The following is an 18,193-nucleotide window of genomic DNA, read 5'->3' as shown; positions in this document are numbered from 1 at the left end:
TGACGCGGGCACATGTTATTTTCGTGGAATATCATTGTATCATCGTACAAGGATACCCAATTTGGCAAAACAGGCGATTAATTAGACATACCACACATGATTCTAGGGACCCTGCGTGCACAGGAAATGGTTGATGGTCTCTTATGGGAAATTGAGTGTATGGGTGTGCAGTGCAGTATGGGATACAGTGTAGTCAGGAGCTGGACGACTTTCAGTCGGGGAGTTGCGTTCTTCATATCTGTTTTACGGGTAGCCTCTGAGTTACCCTGTTTCAACGTCACCATGATCCTCAGTACAATCCACAGGTCTCGTATTGCCTTCCGGACGTTAATAGGTCAGTGTTTACGCTTTTTTTTTAACCTACGTGTGTATGTTTTGTGTTGTTGTCACGGAAGGTTTCGTGTTGATCGGTGTTAATTTGACCGATCTGACTCGGGACACATGTTGTGTGGTTCCTGTCAGTGTCAGGTGATCGGATTTCAGGAAACGGTGAAAAATGCGTAGGTAGATCCGGGTTTGTGTCAGGTGTGACGGCTTGTTGTATTTTTGTGACAGATGAAAGCTGTCAATTTCTCTCGGTCACATCCCCAGGTCCTCATCACACTTCTAAGTTCTTGTTATCCGACATTAATCAGCGAGATTTCATTTAAGCGACTGCAGTCGGACACAAAACAATAAAACTCAAAATGAGGGAGAGGGAACAGGGCGGGCTGGGTGTTGGGGTGCAGATGGCTGTATTCAGGGCCGTTTGTTAGCATGCCGCCACCACACGGGATCCTAATAAACACGCGTTTTCGCACAGTTCAGGGGCACATACCGGCACCACGTTTTAGAGGCCAGAGGAGACTGTGCAGCCGAACGCAGGAGACTGCCAAACCACCAGCCAACGAAGCCCAGCCTGGCACGCCTGCTGCTGGTAAGAACCGAACACTGGCCTTAACCCACCTACTCTTCCTTACTCTCCAGCTCTTAAGGAAGCTTGTAATATTACTGACATCTCCAGCACCTAATCCCCCAGCTGTTGGTTGTCCAGGCGACACCGATGGAAAGTGACTCCTGATCTGCCTCAGTGTTGCTGGCAACCTGCTCTGTGTTTCCTGTCTCTTCCTCTGTTCTACAGCCCAGCCTGTGTTCCGTGTCCCGGGACACAAGCCCACAGATTTTGATAAGAAGATCCTGATGTGGGCTGGCCGATTCAAGACCAAGGAGCAGATTCCCAACATGGTGTCGTAAGTGTCCTGTTTACGATTCGGAACCAGTGTGCCCCATTATAATGGGGGCTAATTGGTGCAAAAATGACGTTATCAGATTCATCTGGTAACAGGATGTTCCAGGAACTGGGACACATTACTAAGCAAATCACGGGTGGTCTGGTCTGCGTTACAGGATGGAGATGATTGAGGCTGCCAGGAACAAAGTCAGGGTGAAGGTCTGCTATCTGATGATAGTGACAACCATCATAGGCTGCCTAGTAATGGCTATCTCGGGGAAACAGGTAGGTCAGTGCAGGTCCGGACATGATGGCCTGACTGTACAGTGTATGTGCAGGTGTACACGTGTGTCCTCTGTCACAGGCTGCAGCGAGACACGAGTCCCTGACTTCCTGGAACATGGAGAGGAAGGCTCGCTGGAAACAGGAGGCCCAGCAAGAGGCAGAGGCCGTGGTCGACCGGAAGCTACAGTGAAGAGTGTGAGAGTGAGCCCTCTGTGTCAATGTGGGAACTGCGGTAGAAGAAGAGGAAGACCCGAGTTGTGTGATTCCTAGTGAAATGCTTCTATTTTTCTGTAATTGTTATTTCAGGACATATTAAAGGACTCATACCTAAGTGGTGTATGTGTGTGAGCCCTACTGATGGACAGTGGGACAGGAATGAACATTCAAACACCATATAATTCACAGTTCTGGATGTACACGTGACCGCCAACCTCCCCTCGTACTGCATTGTTGCTGTAACTATCTGCTTAAATCAGACAGATCCTACAGCCTTCGGAATCGGGTGCAGCTTAGTGTTTCCCACTTGTGGGTAGGAGGAGGGAGGCATGCATGTGTCAAAGAGCAAGTCTGGATCCATGAAACAGCGTTTATGCAAATGGCATAAGACAAAAACAGAGTCTTAGCACGACATTGGCATTGAACACGGCGAATCGGTCAGTCATTCGTTCTAGAAGTAAAAAATTAAGCTGGTAAACTACGGTGTACGTTAACAAAACAACTAGGTATTTTCAAGTTTAATTTGGATGTTGGTTCTTTACTAAATGAAAATATGGCACCTGCGGTGTTCACAGATCCGGGCAGGGGTTTGGAGAGAGTGGGAGAGCCGCTGTGGTCATGGGAGGGCAGGCTCGCTGGCTCTCCCCACAGTGCCTGCTGCCAACCCCGGCATCAGGGGTGGGGCGGCAGCGGGGGTGGGCTGCTTTCAGTCCAGCGGAGGCCTAGAACTCAGCTCCGTGTCGGCTTCAGTCTCAAACCTCCAGAAAAAGTGCTAATGTCATGGAATGGATGGGAGTCGGGATTCGCCTTGAGCATCCCATCGCTGGACAGGCAGGAGCAGGCTGCCAGCTCACCTGTCTGTGTTGGAGGGGGGTAAATTCCCATCGGCTCCTAAGTGTCTTGTGGGGGGCAGACCTACAAGGGGGGCGGGGCCTGGCAATAGGTAACATTCCTGCACAAGGAATGTGTGATCTCGTCCAATGAAAGAGCCAGTGGCATTTGGTCAGTCCCACAGGCGCCGCCCCCCTGGTTCAATCACACCGCGACTTTATTGCATGAGCAGCACGGTGAGCCCAGGCACAGGGCACCAACCAAGGCAGTCGCAAAAAAAAGAGGCGCTTTGGAGAGCGCAGTGGCCACGTCAGGGCATAAGTGCTTTCCTTTGTTAGTCCAAGCATCTGGCAACCAGACCAGTAGTCAGGGGTTGGGGGTCACAGTCAGTCCAGTGTGTGCGTCTGGCTGCCCTGTGGGGTGGTGGTTGGGAGGGGGGTTCTCAGAGTGCTGCAGAGGATGATGGGAAACAGGCTCTCATTCAGAAACTGCGTGCAATGAGTCAACTGTACGGCTTTGTTGATAATCATGATCGTCATTCGACGTCTCCCTCATCTAGGAGTGCCTGCGGTCCTCCCTGGGGGTGGGGCCAGAGCAACAGTGGGCGAGGCCCACATCATAGCTGGAAGCCCTCCATGGGGGCCTCGCATGACGAGAAGAGGAACTGCTCCTGCTGCCGGTCGACGGACGGGGCCAGTGCAGGGTCCTCGTCTTCGGTGCTGAAATAGCGCTCAATCAGGTCGAAGGCCTTCTGGTAGATCTCCTGGTTCTCATGGCCCTGCAAGAACTCCATCTTGTCCAGACCTGGAGGGGACAGAAGTCATGCACCATCACGAAGGGCCCAGGGACACGCTATGGGCCCAGGAGGTGTGCTTGGGAAGGAATGTCGTACCATAGGCCTCCTCAATGAGGCCACAGTAGGGGTTGACTCCGCTGTTCCGCTTGGCCTCCTGCTCGCCCAGTCGCAGGATGTTCTCCAGGCCGTTCAGTGCCACCTGCACGATCTTGGCGTCCATGAGAGTCAGCAGGTCACACAGTGGCTTGATGCAGCCCAGATCCACCAGGTACCTGCAGGGGGCAACACAGGTCATAAAACGGATGGTCATTGTTCATGGGACATCATACCTTTATCTATCTCATCACAGACCCCACTTTACATCTCAATTAGATACCAGTTGGGCCGCACCTGATCTGCTCAGCGGAGCCCCCGGAGGTGGCATTGGTAATGGCCCAGGCCGCCTCCTTCCTGGTGCGAAACTCCGCCCCTTGGAGGATGCTGATCAGGCCTGGCAGCAAATTGGCGTCAATCACCATCTGGCAGGCGGAGGAATTCATTCACGTTATAGAGAATCTGACATGCTGAACTTGAGACAAGTGCAGAGCGGTACAGACAGACTGAGTGACACCTGTATCTGAGCTCGGTTGCCAGCCGTGATATTGGAGATGGTCCAGCACGCCTCCTTCTTGATGGACTCCTTGGGGCAGCTCAGTAGGTGATGCAGGCTCTGAAGGGCGGAGCAGTTCAGGATCACCTGCAGGTCAGAGAGGAAAAGGGGACAGAGTTACAGCAAGGAGAGGGGCGGGCCCACAAAAGAGGGAGGCGGAGAGAGAAGACGTGAAGTCGAACGAAGGGAGGAGGGTAGAGAGAGGCAGAGTGGAACGAAGGGAGGAGGGTAGAGAGAGGCAGAGTGGAACGAAGGGAGGAGGGCAGAGAGAAGCAGAGTCGAACCAGGGGAGAAGGATAGGCAGAGTCGAAATAGGGGAGGTGAGAAGAGAGGCGGACTCAAACAAGGGGAGGAGGACAGAGAGAAAAAAGTAGAGTTGAATGAGAGGTGGAAGGTGGAGAGAGAGGCAGAGGTGAACAAGGGAGGCAGTTTGAGAGTGGGTAGGGGTCAAACAAGATAGGCAATGAGAGGGGCAGAGCCACAGCAGACAGGAAAGCGAGGCTGTCCACATACCTGAGTCTGCAGGTCATCTCCGGTAACTATGTTCCCCACAGCTCTCAGCGCCGGTGACACCACCTTGTAGTCCGAGTGCCTGTAACCCGTGGATGAGGCATTGAGGGGCTTGACACAACACGCAGAGGCCCCGGATGTACAGACTAGGCTGTGATGCACTCACATGAGCAGCTCCACCAGCCGCCGGCACACCCCCGAGTCGATAACTGCCTGGATCTTGTCATTGGGCCCGTCGGAGAGGTAGGACAGCGCCCAGCAGGCGTCAGCCAGGATGTCCGTGTCGTTGACGAAGAGCAGCCAGGAGAGAACTCCAAGGCAAGGGGACACCTGAGGATGGGATGGGAAAGAGCACGGAGTCACAAAGCTGTGCTGCACCCACTCCGCTCATAGGAGGCGCCGCTAAGGCCAGCCACATTCACCTTGGCGAAGTCTGGTGGTGGGTTCTTCCCCCTGCACAGGTTTGACAGGGCCCACACAGCATTCCGCATCATGGTCAGCCGATTCTGTTTGGAAAGCAGTCTGGGGGGGGGGGCATTAACACGTGTTATATGTGTTACACACATGTGTGCGCTGGGTGGGAATGCAGTACAGTGGTGGGAGGGGGTGGTGGCTCACTGTAAGAGGGAGGGCAGGATGTTGCAGTCCAGCACATAGTCCCTACACTCGGTGCTGTCACCCGCGATATTCCCCAAGGCCCAGACCGCCTGCGGAACAAGCATACACGCGTTAGAGCGGGAGCACAGGGTGCGAGAAAACTCGCCTCTACAGAGAGGACCCCCCCACCCCACCTGCTCCTGCACGTCCTCGAAGTCAGAGTTGAGCATCTCGATGAAGACGGGCACAGCCCCAGCCTGGATCACCATGCGTGTCTGGTGGGACGTTCCAGAAGCGATGTTGGTCAGGACCCATGCCGCCTCAAACTGTGGATCCAAGCAGAGGTCATGGACCCTGGCTCTACATGGAGTGTCTGTACCAACAGCCTGTCTCTCTCTCTCACTAAGCCTTACAACATAGCTCTAATACGCCTGCAGGAGGCAGTGAGGCAGCTGGATGTGCCAGTACCTGCAATGTGCAGTTCTCTTTCCTCTTGAGGAACTCGACAAAGCGCTCAACCACACCTGGGGTGGCGATGACCTCGTCAATGGGGGGGTTGGGCTCTGTCAGGGAGGAGGCCTTGGGGTCACACACAGCCAAAGCTGACACATGAATGCACAGTAACACCAAGCGTTTGTGACCGATCTTCAACCTTTAGACAGAAGCTTCCGGAAACGCTGGGTCCCCATCAACTGCTGCTCTGGAGCACTGGAGAAAATCATGTGGATCATGTCTTCTGAGATAACTCCGGTCTGTGGAGGGAGGGTACGTCGTGAGCCAGGCAGATTCTGTGTTACTTATAGCTGACATACGTGTGACATATTTGGTCCCTCTCACCGCAATCAGGTCGACATTGTTGGCCTGCGACTCCAGGTATCCGCTGTCTGACATGTCCTCCTCATCTGCAGGCCCATCCTCTGCCACCTCCACATTCCTCCTTTTGAATAGCTACACAACAGACACGTGATTGAGAGACTCCAGAGAGTCACAGTGTTCACAGGGAAGACACAGGCATGGATGTGAAGGACCCATAGTGCACGGTGTGTACAGGGAATTCAGACAGGGCTATGAGGGACACAGAGAGTCACAGTGTCCCCAGGAATATCACAGACAGGGCTATGAGGAATGCAGAGAATCACAGGGTCCACAGAGAGATCACACACATGGCTAGGAGGAATGCAGAGAGCCACAGGGTCCACAGAGAGATCACAGACATGGCTATGAGGAATACAGAGAGTCACAGGGTACACATGGAGGTCACAGACATGGCTATGAGGAATGCTGAGTCACAGGGTCCACAGGGAGGTCAAAGACATGGCTATGAGGAATGCAGAGCATCAAGAGGCATTCTAGATAGATGCTCACACTACCTCAACTGGCTGCTTTCAATGCAGATGAGAGGCAGCTCTACTGAGAGCTCTGCCCAAATGTCTGAGCTCCTCATCCTATCTTGAACCACGACAGAAACACAAATAACTAATGTAAAGAAATAACTCTTGCCTGGGAGCAAGGTCAGGGTCCTGTAATCACATGACCGGCACATCCAATCACAGGTGGGCAGGCGGAATCGGCCCTCACCTGTTCATCCTTCTTCTGCTTACGCAGCTGCAGGCCTTCCTCCTCCCTCCTCCTCCTCATTTCGTCGGCATTCAGCGACTTGTTCTTGTAGCTCTTCAGCCGTGCGTTCTCCTTTGCCAGGCTCATCCTGCCGACTGCAGAGACCGAGACATTCAGGGTACTGAAATATGTCTCAGGGGCCCATAGCCACACACACCTTTACACTCGCACAGCTTCAAGCCGTCACAGGCTGTGTTCCTCCGATGCAGGGTTTAATGGCTCATCCTCGACCCTCCAAAGCCTAGCAGGACTGTCTAACGGACCACTATCATCGCTAAGGGATCTTTAACGAAGCCAAGGACCCGGGCTCGTAAAGTATGCAAATGGAGGATGTCCTCTTTACCCGTCTGAGTGTCCCGGGTTCGGCCGGCTTCTTTTGAGCCCGTCTTGGGGACCTGCAGCTTTCAGAGGGCCTCCGCGTCCTTAACCGGCACGCCACCTGCTGGCCATCCACAAGCCACCGAGACGAATCTAACCCAGCGGTACCGGCGTATTTTACCAGTATACTGAAATGTGAAACTTTACGACACATAAACACACTGCAGCAGAAGCCTTATGCCGTACCGAGTGCCCGAAATAGTCGGGTAGCCGCCGGGTAAGAGGCTGCAGTGGGGACATTATTTAGCGGCCGCCCGTCCTGTGCTAGTAGGCTAACGGTGCTAGCACCAGTTAGCACTTACGGAGGCAGCTAACAGACTGACTTACATGTTTACCGAACGCCCACCGCTCTCGTATTGTTTACCAAAGTGGTACTCCTTCCTGACACCGACCTGCCCGACTGACCTGTCCAGCCGTCCTCCGTTTTGATGTCCCGGTTCTGCTCCGATGTAGGCCGCCGCAAGCTCCGAGCAGCCGGTATTACAATGCGCATGCGCATCGAGCGCGTCCTCACCTCTCCCCACCGGCCGGTGATGAAGCGCATGCGCATCGTGCTTCAAGGCCCGCAACGGGCAGCCCGCAGTGCTGGAGCGCAGAGCGGTAAACTATGTTCAGCTGCAGCGCCAGCGTATGGCCTTACACAAGAATGCCAGCAGATGGCGCCATGTGCGTGCATCAGAACGATCTTCACAACAGAATCATGAAATCATGAAACCCTGTATAAAATATTAGGGAGAGATTAAACGTCTTATATTTTTGTCTTTACCGGATTCCAAAAAGCAAACAATCACAAGAACTTGTGATTGTCGAATAGTCTTTCTGCCATTTTGCACTCTTTTGCACTTATAAATATAAATCTACCGCGGCGGTATGACTTGATTCTGGTGGTCCTGGGTCCACCCAATATAGAACTCAGACGCAACTATTCAAGCGTTCACAGCGAGCAATAAAGTACGATAAAACGGTTATGTATGACAGGTGTGTTCGTGCGTGTTTAGATCAATCTAAGCAAATGTGCTGTGAAGATGCATGTGAAGATCAGTGTTCATTTAGTCTTGGAAATACCACGGGTCACTTAAAAACTGATTTTAAAAAATGGAGTTCAGTCTGTAGTGTGACTTTGTAGCCAAGTGGATTATTAAAGCACTGGCCCGCCTGATTTTCTGCCGGCCCGCTCACACTATGATTTTTATTCTGCTATTAAAAGAAATATGCAAATATTGATATCGTTTTTAAAATGATTAATAACAATATTCATGCCTCTGACACAATGATAAAATTGAAGTGACTGGAGCAATGCATCGGCAAGTTTCCAGCAACATCCCGTAATCTTTGAGAGTTAATGATAAACCGGTCTAGCGATCACAAGTCAGGGGTCTGCACTGGTGTGTCAACACTTTATTTGCCCTGTGGGTCGGGAGTGAGAGACAGAGAGAAAAAAGAGTGAGAAAGGAAGACGCTAGAGGCTGAGCGGAAGGCTGAAGGCACAGGAAAAAGGGAAACGAGACGAACGTGGGATCGCAGGGAAGACCGGGGTGAGATGCAGGCCACGTGGCTCTATGTGTCTGCGGTGACGGCCTTCCTGCTGGGGCCAGTGGGGGGCGCACGAGCCAGGGGCCGCCAGAGGCCAGCAGCACAGCAGCTCCTCAGCAACATCCCTTCTGTGCACAACCTGGATCTGCAGCGGGTAAGTTTAGCATCGCTGACTGCTGACAGTGTTATTACTGGCCAGCAGGAGGCGTAGTGCTTAAATGCTTGAAGTTTTAACAGAAAACTGTTTTACTGCTGAGCAGGGATGGATTATGGGTTGTGTGGGCCCCTGGGCAAAACATTCGCGAGGGCCCCCCCCCCACCACCACCACCACAACCACCACAATTCAAGGGCCCTTGGCAGCCAAACGCCCTCCCTATAGGGTCAGGGGCCCTTGTAGGCAGAGGATCAAAGAATGTAGGCCCTCTAAAATAGACAAACGAAAATACATTGTTGATAAGCGTTGCAAATTGTTTTGGGCTAGGGGCCCCACGGGCCCCCTGCACCCCAAGGGCCCCTGGGCAGCGGCCCCACTGGCCGGGTCCGTAATCTGTCCCTGCTGCTGAGAAGGTGCTGATAGATCAGGTTTGCTACTCCTGGCATAGACATTTTCTAATGTATTTATTTTATTTTCTCTTTATTTGATCCCTGATTTTCTGCAGTTTAGCGGAAGGTGGCTCCTGAACAGTGTTGCGTCAAAGTGTTGCTACCTTCAGGAGAATAACTTCCAGCTGGAGAGCACCTCCATGATCCTGACCGCGCCCACCTCTCCCACTTCTCCGCTTATTGCATCCACCCTAAGGAAGCTGTGAGTGCAATCCCGCTTGTGCCACTAGGGGGAGCCTTGAGAACAAAAACCCTCTAGTAACTACAAAGCCATGTGGAGCCATGGCTAGATAGATAGCTGACCGCATCTCTGTCCTCTAGGAACCAGCAGTGCTGGAACATCACACAGGAGTACATCCCCACCCAGAGCAGCAGCCGTTTCCTAATAGCAGGTCTGGTGAGCCCTGCCCTGAAGGCATCATGCAAATCAGAGAAAGCCCCTTCCTCTGCATCCTGCTCATTAGCATGTAGCGTGGTGAAGTTAAACTGTGAGGCCGTGTCTGGGTGATGACGGGCATTGTCCTGTGCTGTGGGCAGAGGCCTCTCAGAATCCGTGCAGAGCACCTCCTCAGGTGTACAGCCCCGCCCCACCTTCGCTATAGACTCCCAGCTGCTATGCCCTCTGACTCCTAAACTGCATTGTCATCCCCCCTCTCCCCAGATCGCCGTGACAACATCGAAGTTGTGGTCTCGGAGACAGACTACATCTCCTATGCCCTCCTGTACTACCGGAAGCATGACCAGGTCACCTTGAAGTTGTACGGTGAGTACGCGTTGTCAAGGAGGTGCCCACTGCATCCCATAAACCCAAAGCACTGTAGCCAATGTCACACAGCACAGTGTGCACTCTGTCTTACACCATTTGCTATCTTTCTTGTGGGTTTGAGTGTCACTCTCTCAGGGTGACCTCTTCTCAGCCAATCAGCTCGTCCATCTTCACACCATGAATCCTTCTTCTCTGTCTCCCATAGGGAGGTCCACCCAGCTGCCTGACAGCACGCTGGACAGGTTCGAAGACCTGGCGGAGAAACAGGGCATTGCCATCGACCATGTTTACCCCTTCCCAAAGTATGGTGGGTCACGCTCATCTATCGAATGCCTGTATGAATACGCTGCATATCCATGTTTGACATACCAGGGACACACTGCGCCGGACGTCACATCACTGCCCAGAACTGCGACTTTTGACCTTAGCGTAGGCCTGCATCCAGTGGATAAACAGCAGCATATATGGCTGCAGTGTTGTCTCACTGTTATCTTCCTGACCAGGTTTCTGTGAGGTGGCCGAGAAGAGTCTATAGCACGGTGAGTGAGCCACTGTCTGTGCCCTGATCCTCCGGCTGTGCCTGAGCCTTACCATCTGCACATGTGATGACCCTCCGGTCCTGCAGGGGCATTCCTCACACCACTACTTCCCCTTACTGTCTGTGGCTGTGATGACCCTCCCAACCTACAGGGTGCACCTGTCACACTTATGCTTCCCCATGCTGATGTGCCACTCCACACTTCCCATTTCAATCATTATTATTTGTATTATTAATTATTTACCTTTGACTTGCCTTTCTGTCATACTGTGTAGATGTAACTGATGGTGGCATATAGCCATTTAGCATCATTGTCCAGGTCTAGATTAGCTTCAGATTAATGGAATCCGGCCCCTGACCTATCTTTGTTTTCTAGGCCTATGACGGTGGGATTGTGTGACACCCCATCATGCGACTAGGCAGTGATGAAGTGCTCTGTCTGTCTGTGGGATCACCCCCATCTCCCCCTGCTGGTCATTCGGCTTGGGACCTCATTAATGCCCATGTGTAAACACATTGCTGATCTACATCTGTAATAAACTCTGTTTCAAAGAAAATGTTTCAGGCATTTGGCACACAATGGGGGCTGTGTCAATCCCTCACAAAGATGTGAGCTGTTGTACCTATAAATCCAGTTTTAGGTGTGTGTGTGGCTAAGCCTCGTTCCCATACCCAAGCCAAGGGAGCAGCCTGGGCCCAGGGGTGGGGGATCTCCTCCACTGGGCTCCTCTGGTACATCCCCCTGCCTAGTGACAGCATCCTGGGGCTGTTGCCTACAGCTTGTTGGTGTGCAGGCACTCTGTGCATCTCTTACACTGCACAGCGACACTGTGCATCTCTTACACTGCACAGCGACACTGTGCATCTCTTACATTGCCCCCTTTTACTCCAGTCTCCATGGAAATCAAAACTATCACTGGCAGTGTGTCTTCAAAACATTAGGTAACGAACATTACTGTCAGGGTTAATATCCATGTGCTCACTGTACGTTTGGTCCAAACCTAGGGAGACAGGTCAAAAGAGGTATAGGCAGGAGTAACAGTGCCTATAGCTACAGAGAAACTATATACTTCCTGTATCTGTCTGAAACAACCACCAGCTAGTCAACAGGATTCTTTCTTATACTTGTGATGGTTGATTCACCCAATGAGAATACTCCTGCGATAGCACATCTAAAGCCATGCTGTCATAGCTCAAGTTGCTGTCTGCTAATGCTGGGTGCAAAACTACCTGTAAAGAAACACTCAAGGAAACGGAAAACAGTCCGTTTTATTTAATCTTTCTTTACAAATATATCATGGATAGTAAGCCACTGGCCTGCTGGCCCTCCAAGGGCTGCATGGGCACAGGCTGACTGAACTGTGCACAATACAATCATCTGCATTGTTACATAGAGCAACGTGATGAACAGTTGCACAGTGATGAGTTGGGGAGCTCGGCGGCAGGAAACACGCGATTTATCGGCTATCTGAGCAACTGTCCTGCAGCAGGTCACACCCCCCTCCCTGGCCCTCTGGCTGCGTTTATTCTTCTCTGCGTTCCAGTTGCCAGGGACAGGCAAGCTTGGGCAACATCTAATTCTTCCTTACTGTCCAGACACTGTATTGCCATATTAGACAGTATTTTCAAAAGCAACACCATTCCCATATTTAGAAAATTTGGCAATAAAATTTGCTGACGGGGGGGGGAGGGGGTCTCCCACAATACAATTCTAATTTTGCTGGCCCAAGCCTACCACCTTCTCTACAGTTTAAAGGCCCAAAATAAATCTTAATTTCTCAGTCCAAAATAATTAGACTCCTGCTGGTTGTGGCTGTTATAGGTCACTAGGGGGAGCCTGTGTCATCCCAAGGGAGCTAATCGGCTTCATAACAGAACACGGCAGCCAGACTGAGGTCGGAGAAGGGAAAAGCCTCCCGAGGGAGTGGCGGCAGGTTGGCGCGTCCTGTGAGATGCCGTGCTCCTGCAAAGCTCTCCGGGAAGAGCAGTGTGATGCATGAGAGTGAAGCTGCTGTCAGGGGCACCTGTGTCCAGCCAGAACACGGAGCACAAGTGCGGCAAACGGGGCAATCCGAGCACTTCTGAGCAGTCGTGCAGCAACTCCTAGAGGCGGCTCGTGGTCGACAGGCAGAAAAGCCACCGCCTTCTTAGTGCAAACGACCCATGGAGCAGAGCTGCCCCTTGATTTAAAGAAGCGGCACATAGCGAAACAGGAAGTGCCGCTCGACCTCATTTAAATGAGGACGCCCTGCCATCGCGCAGCAGGGCTGAAGCGAGGAACCCCGATCGCTCTGCAGGCTAGCACCCTTCGAAGGGAGGGAGGTGTTATGGCACTGGTGCCAGCTCTTTGTGGTGCCGAAGAATGTGCTGGTTCTTCTCGGAGGGCCGCCGGAAGCCCTTGCCGCAGGCCTGGCAGCGGTGGGGGTATTCCTTGGTGTGGATGGAGATGACGTGCCGCTTGAAGCCCGAGGCGTCACCGGTGCTGTAGTCGCAGTACTGGCACTGGTAGAGCCGCCGCTCCCGTGGGGCCCTGCTGCCGGGCCCCTGGGCCCCTGAGGCTGGTCTGCACGGCTGCGGCCGCACCTCCTTGGTGTGCGCCGACAGGATGTGGCGGCTGAGCACAAAGGGATCGGCGGTGCAGAAACTGCAGTGCCGGCACTGGTGCGGCTTCTTGGTGCGGTGCACCGCTGCATGCTTCTTCAGCTCTGATGGCCGGTGGAAGCCCTTGGCGCAGACGGCGCACTTGTGCGGGTAGTCCTTGGTGTGCACTGAGATGATGTGGCGCTTCAGGTCACTGGAGTTGGAGCTGCGGTGCTGGCAGTGGGCGCACTGGTGAGTGCGCGGCTCTTCATGCGAAAGTGCGTGCCGCAGCAGCTCTTCGCGCACAGGGAAGGCCAGCGCGCAGCGCTCGCACCGGTGGCCTGTCTCCCCACCATGCCGGCTCCGCACGTGCGTCTTCAGGTTGGAGGAGTCGGCGGAACGGTAGCCACAGTAGGGGCAGCCATAGGGCTTCTCACCTGTGTGGGTGCGCGTGTGTTTCCGCAGCTCTGATGGGTGCCGAAAGCCCTTGCCGCACTCCACGCAGATGTGCGGAAAGCTCTTGCTGTGCACAGCCAGCAAGTGGCGGTTCAGCAGGCCCTGCTCAGCAGTCTCGTAGTCGCAGAATTTGCATTTATGCATCTTAGGGGTGGGGCTCGCCGGCAGCCAGGCCTCTGTGCCACGCCGCTGCAGCTTGTGTGCGTAGAGCGCTGCTGGAGCCTTGGTGCCAGGCGTGTGTGCCTCCATGTGACTGTGCAGCGCAGCCTTCTTGTTGGTGCTAAAGTCACAGTCAGTGCACCGGTATTTCCTGTGATGCTCCGGTGACTGCAGTTGCGAGTGCTGGTTGCGGGCATGGCGGCGCAGGAAGCTGCGTGACTTGAACTTCTTGCCGCAGAGGCTGCAGGGGTAGACGGTGAGCGGCTGGCCACACGGGCCGATGATGATGGCTGGGGGATTGGGCCGAAGGTCATACACAAGTCAGGGGCGCGAGTCAAGGTGAGTCAGTGACTACAACAGTATGACTGGACAAAGTAACCATGCAACATCACCGCAGGAGGACCCTGGTGCAGCCTAAAGCATTACCTTACAGAAACCCCCGGTCTCCCTAGCACTATACGGTGGCGTCTCTCCTGCAGCGGGTGGGTCTACGCACCAGTCTGGACCTGCCGCAGCCCGGCTCGCTTGTGGCTCTTGCTGCGATGGCTGTTGGTTCTGTTGGGCTCACTGGACTCGCCGCCAGACTCTTCGACGTGTAGCAGAGCACTGGCTGCCCCATTCCGGGCCTCCGGGATCTCTGCCTGCTCCTCCCCTGCCGAGCACACGCATGTACACATGCAGGCCTTCAGGAGGCGCTGTGACATGGCACAGATGGTCATGCAGCGGGACACTCACTGTAGGCGGCGGCCCAGGACACTGGCATGAAGTCCTTGCTGAGAGCAGTGTTGCCATGCGGCCTCTCGACGGCACCGGCATCCTCACCCCCCACCACCACTTCCATATACACCTCATCGGTCACCTTGGTCCCACCTCAAGGGAGACACACACCAGTCAAGGTTCGAAGGACAGACAGAGGCACAGACAGAGGCACAGAGACAAGCTGCCATCACTCACCCTCATCCTCCACAGACAGGTATACTGTCTTTTCCTGAATTGAGTGCCCAGTGCCATCCAGCAACTCCACCCCATCCTCCCCCTCCATCTGGCCTTCGGTGATGTCCACAGCCCCACCTTGAGACACAGAACACATGAGGGCTGTCAGAAGGGCCTGGATCAAGTGTCCAAACACCCCTGCCTGCCTGGCTGACTCACCTAGGTTCGCATCCCCAGAGTCAGCCTTGAAGATGTACACCTTAATGACCTCTTTCTCCTCGTCGCCGTCTTCCTCAGCACCCTCCACCATCACCTCAGCCTCGCCATCTTGGACCATCTTCCCTACCTCGTCCACTAGGAAACCGGGCAGACGGAGAGCTCAGTTACCGCGAAGATGGACGTCTTGGTCATCACTCAGGAGCCACTGGACATGCCGGTGCTTACAGGAGATCATTAGGTAGTCCTCACAGGCACCCTGACTGTCCTGAACTGGGCTGTCGGCTTCCGGAACCTCCTCAGGAACCACATCCACCTGGAGCTCCTCCTCCACAGCGAGGTCCCGGGGTGACACGACACAGGTCTCCACTGCGACAGCCTCCTCCAGTGCAAGCCCATCCTCAGCGCAGTGTACGTACTCGGCCACCGTGTCCTCGGCGCAGTCCTGGATCACCAAGGAGCCGAGTTGCTCGGGCCCCAGGCCCCTGAGGGCCATGTGCTCACCATGCAGCTCGGACACGAACACGGCCTCCTGCAGTTCCACCACAATCTCCTCCCCATCAGGCCCCCCGTTGCCTGCGGCGGGAACACGCATGAGTGATGGACCGTGATGAGCCCAGGTATACACACCAAGCGTGTTTCCGGCGAAGGGAGCTGGGTACCTGATCCATGGAAGATGATCTTGGGTTCCTGTGAGTGCAGGGAGAGGCCGCCAACTTCATCCATCGCCCCGTCACCATTTGCAGCAGCGCTGGTGACACATTTATATTTTATTCATATAGAGCTGTACATACATTATTAATATATACAGTGTAAGAAGTGCCGTGAGGAATGAATAAAATGTGAGGTATTGTAACAGAAAAGGTAAACATTCACACGAATGGTGTAACAGATCATGACCCATGATCCGTACAGTTTGGCACACATGTGAATTGCAGATTAATTGTAAAGTTTAACCATAATGCTATGATACAGTTTTACTGCTGCTGTTACTTGTTAAAGAAATACTTCCTTAAATCCTGAGGGTACAGAAGTGCACAAAGGACATGCATTCAGGGAATGAAATTCATTTCTCATAGTGGGAGAGTTATAAATGGGAATGCAATAAAATGCAATCTGTGGATTCAGTACATTAGCCATGGAATTTTTAGCATAATCTGCTACCCTGTTAAAAGTTACATACAAAGCAGTCATGTGTTCATTTGAACGGGGCATGTTAAAGTGGCCTGCTTTAAATGTTCTTTAAGCTTCATTAAGTAATAAATGGAAAGCAAAGTTGCATTTGTCTCCTATTATTGCTGATCCAAAAACTTATCTGATACATGACTCAAAACTGTGATACAATCCAAATCATGAGTTTTGTGGTTCATTGCACCCTGACAAAGAACTGCAAAGAAATAGCTTATGATTCATCATTATTAATGGCTACAAGAGACTATTATCTCCACACCCAAATTGAATACGACTTTAGGTTATATGGCTGATACAGCTTCAGGACTGCTAAAGGTGCAACAGGGGGGCATACTGTCTCCCAAACAACAAAAGGGCTCTAGCATGGCAACCAGCATAAACTCATATGTTTTTATTTCTGACCAGGAAGACATTTCATCACAATCCATCTTACAACGGGCTATATAATGCTGATCATGCATCTAATGATGGATCCGTATTAGGTGCCGTATGGTTGGGGGTGGTGCTTGGATGTTAGGGTTAGGTTTGAGGGTTATGTTTGCTGGAAGTGCGTCACACCCGCAACTCATGCCCCCGCCCACCGCGCTCGCGCCAAGCTGATTCGCAAGAGCGCGCGCCCAAAATGGCGTCGCACCCCCTCCTACTTCCGGAGTGCCTGTGTGAACACAGTCGCCATCTTGGCCTTCAAGCGCTTTGTTTATTAACGTTGTGGCAGTCGCCCTTTTATTCCACAGACACGGAAAGTACATTGTAATATCATTGCACGGTACCAAATGTAGTCCGTGCTGAATAAACAGTAATTGAGCGGTTCGCTTCAATGCGATGCCCAACCTGATCCAGGCCGACCCTCCGCCGCTCCCCCGGGGCCTAAGTGCGGCCTCTGCGCGGCCTATCCGCTGCGCTAAAGCGGGCCCGCTGCCCAAAAGTCCCTCACGGCCTCTTCAGAACTGCCGAAATCCATAAACGGCGAGCACGGCCGCGGCCCGCACACCGAAGGGAGCCGGCGGTCCCGCAGCGCCGGGCCGGCCGCGCCATCTTACCCCTTTAGCGGCGAAGGGCGGCCTTGGTGCTGGTAGCGCTTCCGCAGGCCGTGCGGGTTCCCCCAGTCTCGGCAGAGCTGGACGCGGGAGTCCGTGAGAGCGGGGCGGGCCGCTGGAGGAACGGAGGGAGGGGCCGAGCGTCCTCGAGCACCACAGACTCGGTCACAGCGCGCAGCAGCCCCCAGGTCCGCGGCGCCTCGCCGCCGTCAGCCTGCCACGTCACAGCCCCGGGGCCGCAGCGAAATGCGGAAGGGGAGCAAGCCGGCACCGGCTGGGCCGGACCGGGGAGCGTCCGAGCGCTTACGGGGAGAAGCAACTCATAACGGGGGCAGCGGCCATTCGGTTGCCCGGGTCGCAGTGATGCGGGACGGCTCTGCAGCATGCGTATTTCGCACCGGGACGACAGCGGCTGAAGCGGACCCCTAGCTTATCTCCCGGGAGGAGCCGCGCTTTAATCATTCGCCCGAGAATGCTGTAAACCGGACTGATGTGTAAAGTGTGTTTTCGGCACCGATTCGCTTTTGTGACTTTAATAATTAACATTAAAATGACGCTAATCATCCTGGATCCGTGAGGCGCGCTCCCGTGCAGAGCTTCTTCATCATAACACTTATTACAGCTCCTTTAAAAATGCATTTTCTCAACAATCCACCTTCCCTTCTCTTTATTTACGTGCTTGAACGGCTGTTTTTGAAGATTCCTCCCTGATGAGTTTTGACCACAGCTGGCCAGGTTCTCTGTACGATGGGGACTAATTTATGGATTATTTCCGAAATCGGTTTGCTGATTCCTAGTTGTGTTTTAACATCTTATTCTGGTAGCTAGTTAACTCACTCACCTCGTACCGTTTGTAAGTCAGAATCTGTACGATTAGTTAAACGTAAACTGTGATATCTTCATAATACCCAACAGTGAGGAAATATTGAAATATAAAATGTAGTTATTGTAATCAGGTCCCGCGCGTTAATATCTTGTCACAGTGATTTTGCTGATTTAAATTTGATGATGGTGGCTCACATCTAAATTGTGCCGAATTTTAACATATGAACCTGAATGGTGTCAGTCTGAGCAAACGCAGGGCACGCTGT

General features: G+C 53.2%; 4 protein-coding genes across 7 annotated transcripts; 2 read left to right on the top strand and 2 right to left on the bottom strand.

Annotated features, from left to right (window-relative positions):
- The first annotated feature begins 170 nt into the window (after positions 1-170).
- Positions 171-1,826, top strand: fam162a (family with sequence similarity 162 member A). The gene is made up of 5 exons (XM_049012129.1): positions 171-334; positions 803-916; positions 1,121-1,229; positions 1,387-1,495; positions 1,575-1,826. The coding sequence occupies exons 1-5, from the start codon at positions 178-180 to the stop codon at positions 1,683-1,685; spliced, it is 600 nt and encodes a 199-aa protein (XP_048868086.1). The 5' UTR covers positions 171-177; the 3' UTR covers positions 1,686-1,826.
- A 241-nt stretch (positions 1,827-2,067) lies between these two features.
- Positions 2,068-7,672, bottom strand: kpna1 (karyopherin alpha 1 (importin alpha 5)). Of its 4 annotated transcripts, none has more exons than XM_049012116.1 (14): positions 7,495-7,672; positions 6,673-6,806; positions 5,932-6,042; positions 5,747-5,846; positions 5,563-5,657; positions 5,289-5,420; positions 5,116-5,204; positions 4,920-5,019; positions 4,664-4,827; positions 4,501-4,579; positions 3,949-4,074; positions 3,729-3,856; positions 3,435-3,610; positions 2,068-3,346 (listed from the first exon to the last, which is right to left on the bottom strand). In XM_049012116.1, exons 1-14 carry the CDS (start codon positions 7,637-7,639, stop codon positions 3,159-3,161), a joined length of 1,767 nt encoding a protein of 588 aa, XP_048868073.1. In that variant the 5' UTR covers positions 7,640-7,672; the 3' UTR covers positions 2,068-3,158. The 4 variants fall into 4 exon arrangements, with proteins under 4 accessions (XP_048868073.1, XP_048868074.1, XP_048868077.1 ...); XM_049012117.1 differs by having other exon boundaries at positions 7,482-7,627; XM_049012120.1 differs by lacking the exon at positions 7,495-7,672 and adding an exon at positions 7,055-7,475.
- An 805-nt stretch (positions 7,673-8,477) lies between these two features.
- On the top strand, positions 8,478-11,087 carry c8g (complement component 8, gamma polypeptide). The gene is made up of 7 exons (XM_049012130.1): positions 8,478-8,776; positions 9,283-9,428; positions 9,548-9,618; positions 9,888-9,989; positions 10,198-10,299; positions 10,496-10,531; positions 10,907-11,087. Exons 1-6 carry the CDS (start codon positions 8,630-8,632, stop codon positions 10,525-10,527), a joined length of 600 nt encoding a protein of 199 aa, XP_048868087.1. The 5' UTR covers positions 8,478-8,629; the 3' UTR covers positions 10,528-10,531; positions 10,907-11,087.
- A 694-nt stretch (positions 11,088-11,781) lies between these two features.
- zfx (zinc finger protein X-linked) lies at positions 11,782-18,187 on the bottom strand. The gene is made up of 8 exons (XM_049012111.1): positions 17,106-18,187; positions 15,537-15,625; positions 15,103-15,450; positions 14,878-15,012; positions 14,680-14,796; positions 14,461-14,595; positions 14,222-14,377; positions 11,782-14,015 (listed from the first exon to the last, which is right to left on the bottom strand). Exons 2-8 carry the CDS (start codon positions 15,598-15,600, stop codon positions 12,856-12,858), a joined length of 2,115 nt encoding a protein of 704 aa, XP_048868068.1. The 5' UTR covers positions 15,601-15,625; positions 17,106-18,187; the 3' UTR covers positions 11,782-12,855.
- Positions 18,188-18,193: the final 6 nt, after the last annotated feature.

The sequence above is a fragment of the Brienomyrus brachyistius genome, chromosome 4 (genome assembly GCF_023856365.1).
Source record: "Brienomyrus brachyistius isolate T26 chromosome 4, BBRACH_0.4, whole genome shotgun sequence".
Classification (NCBI taxonomy): domain Eukaryota; kingdom Metazoa; phylum Chordata; class Actinopteri; order Osteoglossiformes; family Mormyridae; genus Brienomyrus; species Brienomyrus brachyistius.
The sequence above is the reverse complement of the archived record's forward strand: the minus strand, read 5'-3'. Positions and strand labels throughout refer to the sequence as shown.